General features: G+C 40.8%; 1 protein-coding gene across 6 annotated transcripts in view; it reads left to right on the top strand.

Moving 5' to 3' along the window:
• tsnare1 (T-SNARE Domain Containing 1) overlaps positions 1-14,815 on the top strand; it is a 276,008-nt gene that overhangs the window by 108,084 nt on the left and 153,109 nt on the right. For all 6 annotated transcript variants that reach the window (XM_086310182.1, XM_086310186.1, XM_086310185.1 and 3 more), the window contains exons 3-4: positions 8,761-8,838; positions 10,311-10,380. In XM_086310182.1, coding sequence (XP_086166308.1) covers positions 8,761-8,838; positions 10,311-10,380 — 148 coding nt within the window. The remainder of the gene's footprint in view (positions 1-8,760; positions 8,839-10,310; positions 10,381-14,815) is intronic.

Here is a 14,815-nt window from a genome sequence, read left to right on the forward strand (position 1 = left end):
CAGAACCGGAGTGATGCGGTCAAATTTCCTTCTACCAGTTAAAAAACGTGTTGCCGCATTTTGCACTAATTGCAAGCGTCAGGGTACCCAACCCCAATTAAAAGGGAATTGCAATAGTCCAAACGTGAGGTAATAAAGGCATGAATAACAGTTTCCAAATTACATTTGGAAAGAAAAGGCTTGACCTTCGATAGGTGTCTGAGTTGATAAAAAAGCTGATTTTACCACCCCATTTACATGACCAACAAAGGTAAGTGCGGAATCAAAATTCACACCAAGATTTACAATTGAACTTTTCAGATGGTAGGTCAAAACACTGAAATCTGCATCTGGAGAAACAATAGAGCGATGCGGGCCAAATAAAATTGCTTCCATTTTATGATCATTAAAATTTAAAAAGTTATTTGCCATCCACAGTTTAACGTCACTGAGACAGTCAAGTAAAGATTGACAGGGAGAAGTATGGTGGCTAAAAGATAAATAAAGCTGACAATCATCAGCATACAAGTGAAAAGATACTTTATGTTTTCAAAATATCGTGCCAAGAGGGAGTGAACACAGCCAGAAGAGTGATGGCCCAAGGATAGATCCTTGGGGCACACCCCAATGCAGAGGGGGGAATCAGGAGTCCTACCAAAAGGGTAGGACTCACAAAATACTGTTAAATTATTTTAATCAATTTTGTGTGTTATTTAAATGACCAAGGCCTGTCATTCTTGCTCTGGGTTTTATCACTTTTATTTAAATAAAATACATTGAGCTATGGTGTAACTTCATTTTTTTCCACAGACTGGGGTTACTCATTAAAAAATAAGCAGCTTAAAGGTGAGGAAATAAACACTGCAAAAACATGAGAACATGTTCAAAGTAATTATGAGAATCTCCATATTGACTTGCTCCCATTAATCTAACACTAACATTAAGCTAATGTTTTTTGCTTACTTGAATTTAGTTTACACAGGTTAGTTTTGTTCTTTTTTGTGCTATCATGTTTTGGAAGGATGGCCTCTTGAATCTTAAGTGTGTGTTCTAATATTAATATATTATGCTAATATAATATACTAATATATTATATTATGTTTCTTTCAAAGCAGGGAATGAGGAAGAGTTCGGTAACAGATAAGGGCATCTGTTAATATGCAAATCCATATAGAAAAGAGAAATAAATGTAAAAAATATAAGTTTTTGTTAAAACAAATCTGTGAGCAAGTCATAAAAAGTAAAAGCTCATTTTTGGGGGGGAAAGTAGGAAAATGGAAAAGTGGAAGGACCCAAGTTCTCCTTATGTACTTTTATCTATTCATATGGATAAGATAGGTGGGCTTTTTTTTAACTCTACCTTTTTCATATTTACAGCAGAGTACTGCTTCACAAAATACCAGATTAACTCCATATTGTATAAATAACACAAAATTAATTACAAGTAATGAATTACCACTGATGAAAGAACACTGTGTTCTTTCTGGCTGTTCATATATCTGTCTCCCTCTGTGTTCTTTCCCTGTCTGTTTCTGACTCTTTCTACTTTTTCTTTCTGCTAATTGTGTGTGTGTATATATATATATATATTTAAAAAAAAAATAAAATAAAAAACCACCCAGCACGCCCCTGCGGGCGGTTTTATCCTTCAAGCTCGGGTCCTCTACCAGAGGCCTGGGAGCTTGAGGGTCCTGCGCAGTATCTTAGCTGTTCCCAGGACTGCGCTCTTTTGGACAGAGATCTCCGATGTTATTCCCGGGATCTGCTGGAGCCACTCGCCTAGCTTGGGAGTCACCGCACCTAGTGCTCAGATTACCACGGGGACCACCGTTACCTTCACCCTCCACATCCTCTCGAGCTCTTCTCTGAGCCCTTGGTATTTCTCCAGCTTCTCGTGTTCCTTCTTCCTCATATTGCTGTCATTCGGAACCGCTACATCGATCACTATGGCCGTCTTCTTCTGTGTGTCTACCACCACTATGTCCGGTTGGTTAGCAACCACCATTTTGTCCGTCTGTATCTGGAAGTCCCACAGGATCTTAGCTCGGTCATTCTCCACCACCCTTGGGGGCATCTCCCATTTTGACCTCGGGACTTCCAGGTTATACTCGGCACAGATGTTCCTGTACACTATGCCGGCCACTTGGTTATGGCGTTCCATGTATGCCTTGCCTGCTAGCATCTTGCACCCTGCTGTTATGTGCTGGATTGTCTCTGGGGCATCTTTACACAGCCTGCACCTGGCGTCTTGCCTGGTGTGATAGCCTCTATGGATCTTGTACTCAGAGCTTGTTCTTGTGCTGCCATGATTAGTGCCTCTGTGCTGTCTTTCAGTCCAGCTTTGTCCAGCCACTGGTAGGATTTCTGGATATCAGCCACCTCCTCTATCTGCCGGTGGTACATACCGTGCAGGGGCCTGTCCTTCCATGATGGTTCCTCGTCTCCCTCCTCTTTCTTGGGTTTCTGCTGCCTGAGGTATTCACTGAGCACTCGGTCAGTTGGGGCCATCTTTCCAATGTATTCTTGGATGTTCGTTGTCTCATCCTGGACTGTGGTGCTGACACTCACCAGTCCCCGGCCCCCTTCCTTCCACTTAGCGCACAGCCTCAGGGTGCTGGACTTGGGGTGAAACCCTCCATGCATGGTAAGGAGCTTTCTTGTCTTTATGTCAGTGGCTTCTATCTCTTCCTTTGGCCAGCCTATTACCCCAGCAGGGTACCTGATCACGGGCAGGGCGTACGTGTTGATGGCCCGGATCTTGTTCTTACCATTCAGCTGACTCCTCAGGACTTGCCTGACCCTCTGCAGGTACTTGGTGGTTGCAGCTTTTCGAGCGGCCTCTTCATGGTTCCCATTCGCTTGCGGGATCCCCAGGTACTTGTAACTGTCCTCTATGTCTGCAATGTTGCCTTCTGCTAGTTCAATCCCCTCAGTTCTGACTACCTTCCCTCTCTTTGTTACCATCCGACTACACTTCTCCAGTCCGAACGACATTCCAATGTCATTGCTGTATAGCCTGGTAGTGTGGATCAGTGAATCGATGTCTCGTTCACTCTTGGCATACAGCTTGATGTCATCCATGTACAGGAGGTGGCTGACAACTGCTCCGTTCCGTAGTCGGTATCCGTAGCCAGTCTTGTTAATGATCTCACTGAGGGGGTTCAGGCCTATGCAGAACAGCAGTGGGGACAGAGCATCTCCTTGGTAGATCCCGCACTTGATGGTGACTTGTGCTATGGGCTTGGAGTTGGCCTCTAGTGTTGTACGCCACATCCCCATTGAGTTCCTGATGAAGGCTCTTAGGGTCCCATTGATCTTGTACAATTCTAGGCATTCCAGTATCCAGCTGTGGGGCATTGAGTCATAGGCCTTCTTGTAATCAATCCAGGCAGTGCACAGGTTGGTCAGTCTGGTCTTGCAGTCTCGGCTGACTGTTCTGTCTACCAGTAGCTGGTGTTTTGCGCCTCTGGTATTCTTGCCAATTCCTTTCTGTGTCCCGCTCATGTATTGACCCATGTGCCTGTTCATCTTAGCCGATATGATGCCCGACAGAAGCTTCCATGTAGTACTGAGACAGGTTATTGGTCGGTAGTTGGAGGGGACCGGTCCCTTCTTGGGGTCCTTGGGGATCAGGACCGTCCGACCTTTGGTTAGCCATTCCGGGTGTCTCTCGTTAACTAGCAGCTGGTTCATTTGTGCTGCCAGACGCTCGTGGAGTGCAGTCAGCTTCTTTAGCCAGTAGGCGTGAACCATGTCGGGCCCTGGTGCTGTCCAACTCTTCATACTGGAGACCCTTTCTTGGATATCTGCCACTGTGATGGTTACTGGACCCTGTTCAGGGAGGTCGCTGTGGTCTGCCCTCAGATCCACTAGCCACTGAGCATTGCCGTTATGGGTTGCGTCCTTCTCCCATATGCTCTTCCAGTATTGCTCCGTCTCCAGCCTTGGTGGTGCTGTTCTCTTATTATTATTGTTCCCTTGCCACTGAGAGTACACCTTTGCCGGTTCTGTGGGGAACAGCTGGTTTATTCTCCTGCCTTCTATCTCTCTGGTGTACCTCCTCAAGCGGCTGGCCAAGGCTATGAGTCTTTGCTTGGCAGTTTCCAAGGCCTCAGGTATGGACAGCTTGCTGTATTTCTTATGCACCTTCTTTGTCGCACCTTTCTGCAACTCTGTTAGTTGGCTAACCTCTCTCCGTGCTACTTTGATCTTGCCCTCTAGTCTCCTTCTCCATGGAGGGTACTGCCCCTTGTGGCTGTTCAACTTGTAGCCAAGCATCTCACTGATCACTGCTGCTATATTGTAGATCAGCTTGTTAGTGTCGGTAATCGTGGTTGTAGGTATTGTCCGTAGTGCTGCATTAACATCATCTAGCAGACCTTCTTAGGGTACTTCACGTAATCTTGGTAACCGGCTACGGGGGATCCAGGTTTCAAGCTTGGCCATGATCCTATTTTTCAGGTCAGTTCCTCTCGCACTCAACGATCCTTCTCCTATCGCACTTGGGGCTGACCTGGCGTCCTGACTCCTCCTTGCTGTAGCATTTGTGTTGTACCTCGTCAATCTCTAGCTGTGAGAGCAGTCCCTTCTTTCGAATGTTGGAACACTGAGCTACTAGTTGTTTCGCCGTCATTGTGGATGTTGGGTATCGAAGAATCCATAGGTCCCTCATCCTATTCATATATATGTTAGGGTTAATATCTTATTACAGCAATTAGAGCATGCTGTAGTTATTACAAGTAATGCGCTGTAGTGGTTTTTATTGTATCTATTTAATAGACTCCAATTTGTTAATTTAAATGGAGAGACCTCTTCACACACTAAGGTCAATTATGGTGTTCCACAGGGTTCAGTGCTAGGACCAATTCTGTTTACATTATACATGCTTCCCTTAGGCCAGGGGTGTCAAACTCAATTGCACAGGGGGCCAAAACTCAAGGCACACTTTAGGCCACGAGCCAAACAAGATAAACATTTATTCAACACACTAAAACAATGTTTTTTAAACATAAATATGAATAAAAACTGACAAGAATATTATTCCAGAGCCTTCGGTTTTCAGGCCCCTCTTCTGTGAAACCAGCTTCCAGTTTGGATTCAGGAGGCAAACACTATCACTACTTTTAAGATTAGGCTTCAAACTTTACTTTTTGCTAAAGCATATAGTTAGGGCTGGACCAGGTGACCCTGAATCCTCCCTTAGTTATGCTCCAACAGGTGCAGGCTGCTGGGGGATTCCCATGATGCATTGAGTATTTCTTTGCGTTAATAGACCTCTCTGCACTGAATCATACTTGTTATTAATCTCTCTTCCACAGCATGTCTTTTGTCCTGTCTTGCTTCTCTCACCCCAGTAGGGCGTCGTTCTGCCTGAGGTTTCTTCCTGTTAAAAGGGAGTTTTTCCTTCCCACTGTCACCTAAGTGCTTGCTCATAAGGGGTCATTGTTGGGTTTTTCTCTGTATGTGTTACTGTAGGGTCTACCTTACAATATAAAGCACCTTGAGCGACTGTTGTTGTGATTTGGTGCTGTATAAATAAAAAAATTGAAATTGAAATGAAACTGGTCTTATGACCATTCCACTCTTGGCTCAAACAAATCTCTTCTGCTTGTTGCTTTTCCTTTGTAGTGGTTTCCTAGCAAGGCTGCTACTGGAACTCTGTGTGCCATTTATCTGGGCTGTAATCTGAGCTGCTGTTAATTTGCCATTTCTAAATCTGGTGACTCGGATGAATTTATACTCAGCAGCAGAGGTGACTCTTGGTCTTCCTTTCCTGGGGCGCTCCTCATGTGAGCAAGTTTCATCACAGCGCCTGATTGTTTTTGCGAGGGACACATTGGGGACACATTCAAAGTTTTAGCAATTTTCCAGGATGACTGACCTTCAGTTCTTAGGGTAATGATAGGCTGTCATTTCTCTGTACTTAGCTGATTGGTTCTTGCCATAGTATGAATTCTAACAGTTGTCAAATAGGCTTCTGGCCACACAACTGATGGTCCCAACCCCATAAAGAAGGTAAGAAATTCCACAAATGAACCCTGACAAAGCACACCTGTGAAGTGAAAACCATTTCAGGTGACTACATTATGAAGCTCATTGAGAGAAGGCCAAGGGTTTGTGAACAAAGCAAAGGGTGGCTACTTTGAGGAATCTAAAATATAGGACATATTTAGAGTTATTTAATAATTTTTTTCTTTGCTACATAATTCCATATATTTTGCTTCATATATTTAATATCTTCAGTATGTATCTACAATGTAGAAAGGAGTAAAAATAAAGAAAAACTATACCCAAACAGTCAAAATATTGGAAACTTTAGGCATTTTTTAAATATGCTATAAAATAAAAGCATGAAATGATTACAAAAACACTGATGACGACCCTAAATTGAACCACTATCAAGGCTTGAATTACCTCACACACCTGTACTACAGGCCTATAAAACTAATAAAGTAACTCTAATAAATTTAAATTAATAACATGCTGTTTGAGACAGAACGAAGGTTTAGTTACTGAGGTTCTCTGTACTTAGATACCTCTCCTGTATTGTATATTCTCTTATTCTCTTTGACGCTGTAAAATAGGGCATCTAGGGCAACCTGAGTATGAAGCTTCGATAAATTCAAAGATCTGCAATACTAGAAGCTGGTATGGGTGAAGCAGCAGAAGGACTAGACAATGAATAGCACTGATGCCATTGCAGAGTTTGTCTTTTGATGAACAGTTACAAGAAAAATAATTGCAAACTTTTTGGATTTGTCAGAATTTCTAAAAAGTCTTCGAAACTATACAAAACTGTTATTGACACTAAAGGGGGTTCAGTGTGCTCTTTACTTTTTCCAGACCACTCTATTAAGTTGCTACTGCTTTTCATTAAAAACACATAACTAGCATAACTTTTGGTGTGTTATTTGGTAAGCCAGATAGTATTTGTTTGTAACTGTACTGTTACAGTTTTCACTCACTGACTGAATACATTTTAGTGTTTAAACCATTGCAAACTACCAATTCTACTTTGAACAAGCACAATTATTTTGGATTTGCGTGACCAGACAAGTTTATATATCTGCTGTACTGCAGATATAAATTAAAACTGCACTCATTGTTGAAAACTGAGTACAGTGCTTAGCTCCACAGTTTACTCAGTATTATATGATTTGCCCTCAGTACATTTGCAGTGTGCCCCCAGTATCCCTTCCCCTAGTCTTCCTGTGTACAGAGGGCAGGCATACTTTCTATAGGGCCCCTAAACTTCATGCCAGCACTGGTCACCCACTCTATGGGCAGTCCACTGTGGGCCAAGGTGGACAATGCTTGTGTTAAGATGTGTATGTGTGTGTCTGCTGAGCTAACATTAAAATGCATTAAGGGTCTTCCAGTTGAAAAATGACCCATTTCCAAATGTATCAGAATCTTGTAACACTGCTCAATTGACTACATGCCAGCATGTTATTGCCTGCACGATTTGTCAGTGTAGCTCAGTGGGTACAGTTAATGACTTGTGATCTAAAGGGAGGTCTCCTAGTTCTTGCTCTGGTTCGCACCATGAATATCTGTTTCCTTGGTTTGTCTCTGACTTCACCTCTATCTGCATGTCTCTCCTTATTTCATGCCAATATTTGATCCCCCGCTCCTCTTATCCTTTGACTTTAGAGCTTTCTAACACCTCTACCTTTTCTCTATACCTCTATAATTTTGACCATATCACTAGGGAAAAAAGCCAATTGCAGTCATTTCTGGCTGCAGTATCTGACAAAAGGATGGGTGAAATGGCTGGCGTGAGAAGCTTATGCAGGTTGTGATGTTGATCTCAGCCTGCTGTAATGGCACCGGGCCATTAACCCTCCCTGTCATTTGCAATGACATGTGCTTTTGAACAAGGAAAATAGCTCTGCCCATATAACTTATACAGCAGACTCTCAACTCCCACAGCCAGCCTGTGGCTTAGTGCCATGTCATTTTCCCTGTCCAGACTATCATCATCACTGCAGTTAGATTGTACCTAAGAGGCTCCTGCAGTCTGTGATGTCCATTCATTTTCCAATTCTATTTACTATCATAACAATGTACAGTCTATTATTATAATTCATGCAAATGTCAGTTCCTCTACTATAACACACTTTAATGATATATCATTACTTAATTAATTCAACTTCAATGTGACAGTTCTTTAAATTCTTTATATTTGTTTGTTGATCTCATTTTGACAGGTCAGCTTGGTCTCAAAAAAGTCCTACTGATAATGAAGAATTTTTAAACAGTTTCTCAATGCTAAGTACATAACCAGCCATTTGCCAAAGTCCAACTGATGAATCCTTTGTATTCCTATTAACGGTATATTCTGGTTGTCACCAACAATAGTCTTGTCAACCAAACCAATTCAGATCAGGCACTGGTTGCTCTTTTTCATGAAATCTGAAGAATGTGGCATTCTACCAGCCAGTCGTGGGGGGCATCTTCAGGCCATTGTTGCTTGTCATTTGTCCCGTGGCTCTGGTTGAGGCAAAAAAAAAGTGCATCTGTTGTGTTGGCATATATTACAACATAGAAGCGGGATAAAAACAAACCCGTTCCAGTACCTCAGATGCCACAGTTCTACAGTGAGGCAATGAGAAAATCCAACCCACTGGACAGACAGACTCTTGTGGAAATGTTCAAACCTAGATATTGTTTTGGTTTTTGGTTCATTGCTGTCATTCCTGCTGTTACAATGTTGTCTGCTCCATGCTTCACTGAGCTAAGAAGTGTGTGCTCATATTATGTTTTGTTTTTTTTCTAAAGCCACACAGGTCAGCCCCTCAGAACTGCAAGATGTGTTTCAGGAGACCTCCTCCAATATCTTCCAGATCAACGCCAATGGTAAAATGAGTGTCTGTGCTTTATTTTAAAAACTACTGACTAAGTATATTTTTAGTAGTGCTCTGTTATGAATTCTACCATTAGTCTATGTCTATGTCTGAACACAGATCAGGCCACACTAGTTTTGTGAGATTAGGGTTAAATGTATTGCTTCGATATTAAGATTAGATAAAATTAGATTAGAGGTTAGAATTACAATGAGGACTATATTAGGGTTAAATTGTAACATTTAAAACTGGCATGGCTTAAATTTGGAATTGGGGTCATTGGTTTTTAAAATTAGAGTAGGTTTGTGGATAAAAATCCAATTTAAGATTAGTCAATGTGTCTTGGAATACTGATAGGATCAAAACTTTACAGAGTAGTTTTGGAAATTGAAATTAACTTCAATTTCTTCTGAAACTTTTCATTTCAGAGCTATGTTTGAATTCATGGTTGAAATAAGTTTCATGTTTACTTTGGCATTAATTCTGGATTTAAGATCAAGGCCATCACTGGGGCGATCGTGGCTCAAGAGTTGGCACTTCATCTTGTAATCGGAAGGTTGCCGGTTTGAGCCCCGGCTCTGACAGTCTTGGTCGTTGTGTCCTTGGGTAAGGCACTTCACCCGTTGCCTACTGGTCAGAGGCGCCCCAGTGGCGCCAGTGTCTGGCAGCCTCGCCTCTGTCAGTGCGCCCCAGGGCAGCTGTGGCTACAGCTTTGGGGTCCTTAGGAACTAAGTAAAGCGCTACACAAATACAGGCCATTTACCATTTCACTATTTATTAGATGTGAACTGAAATATGAAAATGCTGCATATGGTATAAAAGTTATAGCTTGGTTTCCATTTAGTGAGAGATAATGCCATACTGTATCCTCTGTGTTTTAGCTTTGATAATATTTTTTGGGTTAATTTAATGCTAAGTTTAGTCTGAGGTTATTTAAAGATTATAACTAACAACAGATTTATATTTGAGTTAAGGCAAATTTATATTTTGGTTTTAGGTTTGAGTTTTAAAAGTGGTACTTTTAAAACTAAGGATGAAAGATTAGTAGCTGGGTTTTATTTCAACCTAATTTACACATCAAGTTAAAAAATTTTATGGGTTTAATTTAGAATTGAGGTCAGATCAAGTAGTAATAATATCCTGAAAAATTCAATAATGGTTAAGTAGTTTAATCAGTTTAAATTCTGTTAATTTGAAGATAAAATGTTAATTTGGTTTGGTCAGATTTAAAGTTGAGTTAAGGGTATCTAAAAATACAGCTAAGTGTGGAAACAGTGTGAGAGTTGAAGTGAACTACTTTTGCTTAGGATTGGGATCATCTTGATAAGACATTTTATCTACCTTAACAGAGACTTAACAGGGACAGAATAGATGTTGAAATGATTCAAATTTCAGCGAAGTTTTTCTTTCAAATCAAGTGTGAAAGAGTATTTGTGAGGCCTGAATACACCTCTTAACATTTGTATCATCCATTTGTTCCTCCAGTGGTCACACTAGAGAAAAATCTTCAGTCACTGGGAACGTCTAGAGATACCGCAGAGCTCCGACAGAGTCTGTGAGTAGCACTCACGCCATATAAAACCACATACTTTGATTCTACATACTTGCTGGTCCACTTCAGTGTAAGAGTTACATTTATCTCCGCTGTCCAGAAAAGTGCTTATTTTCTTTTTGTTTCACCACCCTCTTATGTATTGATTGTTCTTTTTTAGTTGAGCTGCCAGCAATTACCAGATTCAACACTGATGACAAAGTGTCCAATCTAAGATGATTGCATCTGTTTAAAATGCATTACATCCCACTGTGATTGCTGGCATGTCATCAATTCTATTGAACACTTTTTTATGATCGCCTTGGAGACTTACTGACAATGCTTGGCTGCTTTTATTTTCAACTTCCCATTTTCCTTGCACGGTATTGATGCGGCGCCTCCGACTGATGCAAATTGCATCCAGTATGGTGGTTTGTGTTATTCAGTTGTTCTCACTGTTTGTTCAAGAGGCTTTGTAGTTTGTCAGAAATGTAACTTTTAGAGCTCATTATCTAGATGCTTCTGTTTTGATTGGCATATTTTGTGGATGCAACAGTTATCTGCTGTCACCAGTGATAAAGTTAGGCACAAAGTGATTCATTTTGCATATTATGGGCACATTCACAAAGAGCATGCTTAATGACATTATGGTTTTGGCCAATGCTTTCACCTTGCCAGTCTGCTGATTCTAAAGTTTTCTGCCACTGCAAGGGGTAAAGGCTTTAATTAGCAATTATCCGGTGAAAACGAACAACATACCTCTTGACCTCTTTGTGACCACACTGTTGCTTTATTTTTTTGCAACTCTTATATTCTACATAACTAATAAACAAAAAAAGCGCTTTACTTTGACATTTAACAATAAGAACATCTTTTGTACATTTATTACACAAAGCAGGCACCATGTGGAGCATTCTTGACAAGGGGCTATTGACTGACCTGTTATTTTTGTTGTAAATGCCTATTGAACTGTTGTTTTCCTCCTGGGATTCTATTGACTTAGATGCATTTTAAATAAAGGCAGTACTTGTAAGGTTAGCATGAAAGTGTTGATCTGAAAAAAGCAAAAACCAAGAACATGGCTCAAATGTCAGCCATTTCTCCATTTTTAATAACACACAATGTTGAAGAATTGAGTATGTTATACTGTAGTATGTGGTCAGGAGCCTTTTAAACAACAAGCCTTATCTGAACATCAAGTTTTTTTGTGAAAGGCATTAGGTACTGCAGCTATAAAATATAGTTAAAGGGAAGTTAAAAATGCTGGAAGAAAGTAAAATTATAATTTTACTTTCACCTAATTCTGTTATGGTAAATGCAGATGGACCCAGGAAGCAGAACGCACGGAGGCAGAGTTGCGGTGAAGACAGTTTATTTACAGTGAGGGGGAGGTATTTACAAGGACAAAATATATACAGTGTATGAATGGGGACGCAGAGCCAGGACGTGCAGGTGACGAAAACACACACAGGTAGTGCACTCGATTTGGTACTGTTTGATGCCAAAACCTCCAGACGGAAAACAAACCAGTCGAGGCAAAATCCTAGGGAGGAAACAAAACTTACAGTCACCAAAATAATCCAAGGGCTCCAGCAGGCAGGGGCAGAATTTCAGACGCTCCAAAAAAACGCCAATACTCCGACACTAGTTTTCTGTCAGGTAGCTCCTAAAGAACACTTCTGAGGAAAGCATCTGATGAGTAACAGGTGTGCCAGGTTCAGTGACTCACTGCCCCGCCTACCTATACAAAAAGGGAGGCACCAAAAAACACATACAGACAAAAACACCACATAACCAGAACCCAACTCCTAACAAATTCTAGTAATGACCACACATTAACCAAAGAAAACTGGGCTATTTACGGTTTCAGTGACTTCTTCAGGATGAAAAAAGTACAGTGTAGGATTTATATTGGAAAGTGTCTATAGAGATTGAAAATGTGACATCACTCAGGGGTAAAACCGCAAAGAATTCTGGGAACTCGTGGCAAGAGGTACTAGCGCACGCAGGCTTTCAATTGAAATCAGTTATACAGCGATAAAAAGAAACACAAAAAATGGCAAGAAGCTGTTGTATTATTAACTGCAATAGCCGGTCGCATGACAGCCACGGGAAGCCGACGGGTAAAGAGATCGGTTGTTATCGGATTATGTCGTTGAAGAGAAATTGTTCGAGCCATGTTTCCGAAGTAACAAAGAGGCGACGGATGGCCTGGATTGCAGCCATTCAAAGATCAAATATAACGTCCCAGAACACTCCAGCTCACAGGTTAGTCTGCTCCAAGCATTTACACGAAGGTCAGTGTTTTTTAGTAGTTAATACGTCATTTTTCTTAACATAATTGGTGATATAGGTTACAAGCAAGTCTGGCGCTGAACAGAAATTGTCGCGCTATGCTCCTTTGTTTATTGTGCATAAATAGTGAATTGTCCTGACACAATATTGCGTTTCGCTTCTGTTATTATGGCACATTGACAAAAACATATACTTTTATTCACAGGATAAAACAGGTTTTTTGTATCACTAATTGTCCAGTACGATTACAGCATACAATATTATTGTCACTGCTACATTTCTGTGATGCTACCAGAAATTATTTCCACTACTAATTAATTACCGTTGAGCTCAAAGGTCCTATTAATAAACGGTTAAGGAATGTGTATTTATGACGACGATTTGTGAGACTGGTAAACTTATGATACGTACGATGGTCTTTACTTTCTACACGGTGCATTTCAAGGTCCTGTACCCATCCGTCGGTAAACTGTACCTGGGCTTGTTGCAGTGACCTGAAGTTACTAAACTTCATGAGTGTATGCACTCACTCCAAGAACCGTATGATTATAAATATGAGCGTGGTGAAAGTTGGGCAGCACGCTAACGTCTTTTGTCCCTCTGTGTGCTCGTAAGGGTCTGACCCTTTCACTCCTTTGATTTTTTTTTCCTCGTATCTTTTCTTTGACTTTTCATCAAGTCTGTCTTTGTACGGACCGGCATTGTTCTCCTTCGTTTTGTACATACCTTTTTGGGGGGCAAAGAAAAAGAAAGAATTTATTGGAACCGAAGAATGAACGTTTGCATTTGATGCAGGTACTTGGATTGTTTTGCCACGAGTTCCCGGCATGCAATGCGCGAAAGTCACGTGGTCTGTCAATCTCTATAGGGGAGAGTAGTGCAGCACATAAAAATCTCACACAAGATCAGCACTAACAGAAAAACAATTTAGGAAGCTGCTTGTATCGAGGAAGTAAAAGGAAAAAGGATGTGGGTCCAACTTTATAGTTACAGGAGGATAAGGACAATGGAAAGCCAATCAAACATCTTTAAAGCTACACAATTTGCTCAAAACTTAGCCTAGCAACATATAAACTCAAAAAACAGCACAAATTAAGTTTGCTGACGTTGTGGTATGTAGTCTTTATCCTGTTGTGAGAGTGATTTTCAGGTGAAACTGGCCTTACATCAGCCACAGAAAATGCACTCTGGAATCTCTGGAAATTTACTAGAAATCTTTCTCACTCTGGAAAAATATCAAAAGCTGATGTCCACAGGTTACCTCATGCAGCTTTGTTGCCTAAAACCAAACCCCAATGTTTTATATGAACATGCTTTTTGCTGACTCATCAAAACCATAAAGAGTAAATAGAGAGTAAATACCATCCTTACAATCGTGAGTCAGTGACAATGATGTTATTAAACCTGTCAGAAAGTTCTTACCTGCCATTTCAGCCTACTTTCAAACATCAGTTAATGCAGTTTTGTCAAAGCCACAGACATGGCTCACTTACACACAAATTCACGCTCTGCATCTGACCCCCGATGCACAGGTTTAAGGTACTGTCACTCCTGATTGATCATTTATGATGATGAGGGTTTTTTTTTTTTAAATTTTTGGACCACTTATCCATCCCAGTGAACAGTGAATTTTAACTTACTTTGCCTGTTTTTCAGTCCTTTCATTTAGCTCCTTTTATCATGTATATAATGAAAGTCTGCCTAATCTCCACACTGTAACACGCCAAGCTTCAAGTGCAGATTTGTTGGTATCTAAAACTGGACAATTATCTGCTTCTGCGGGAAATTAGACCAAACCACATTATCGTAGCAGAATAAGGTGGTCCTTTTTTGAATTTTCCACACTCAGCATATTTTAAAATTGTGGTTTAAGACCAGATAAGGTCAGGTCCCCATATAGGAGCCTCTACTATAGAAAAGATTAAAACAATAGTGATGTACCCATGTCTACATAGAGAATAACTATTCTTATTCTTTATACTGCCTGTGGAGCCATTTCCAGAACTTAACTCCACTGTAAGAAAAGGGAAATGAAATACATGCCCCACTATTCTCTCTGATTAAGCTTGCTTGAGTCAGCATCTTTCAAAGTCACAGTCTAAATTCCTCTTTCATTCCTTATCATGCTGTGGTGGAGGAATACCTACTAGTTTCATGCAGGTTT

The sequence above is a fragment of the Aulonocara sp. 'chitande type north' Nkhata Bay genome, linkage group LG11 (assembly GCF_057382095.1).
Source record: "Aulonocara sp. 'chitande type north' Nkhata Bay isolate Kocher_YH1m ecotype deep benthic linkage group LG11, A_spYH_male_GT1.1, whole genome shotgun sequence".
NCBI lineage: Eukaryota > Metazoa > Chordata > Actinopteri > Cichliformes > Cichlidae > Aulonocara > Aulonocara sp. 'chitande type north' Nkhata Bay.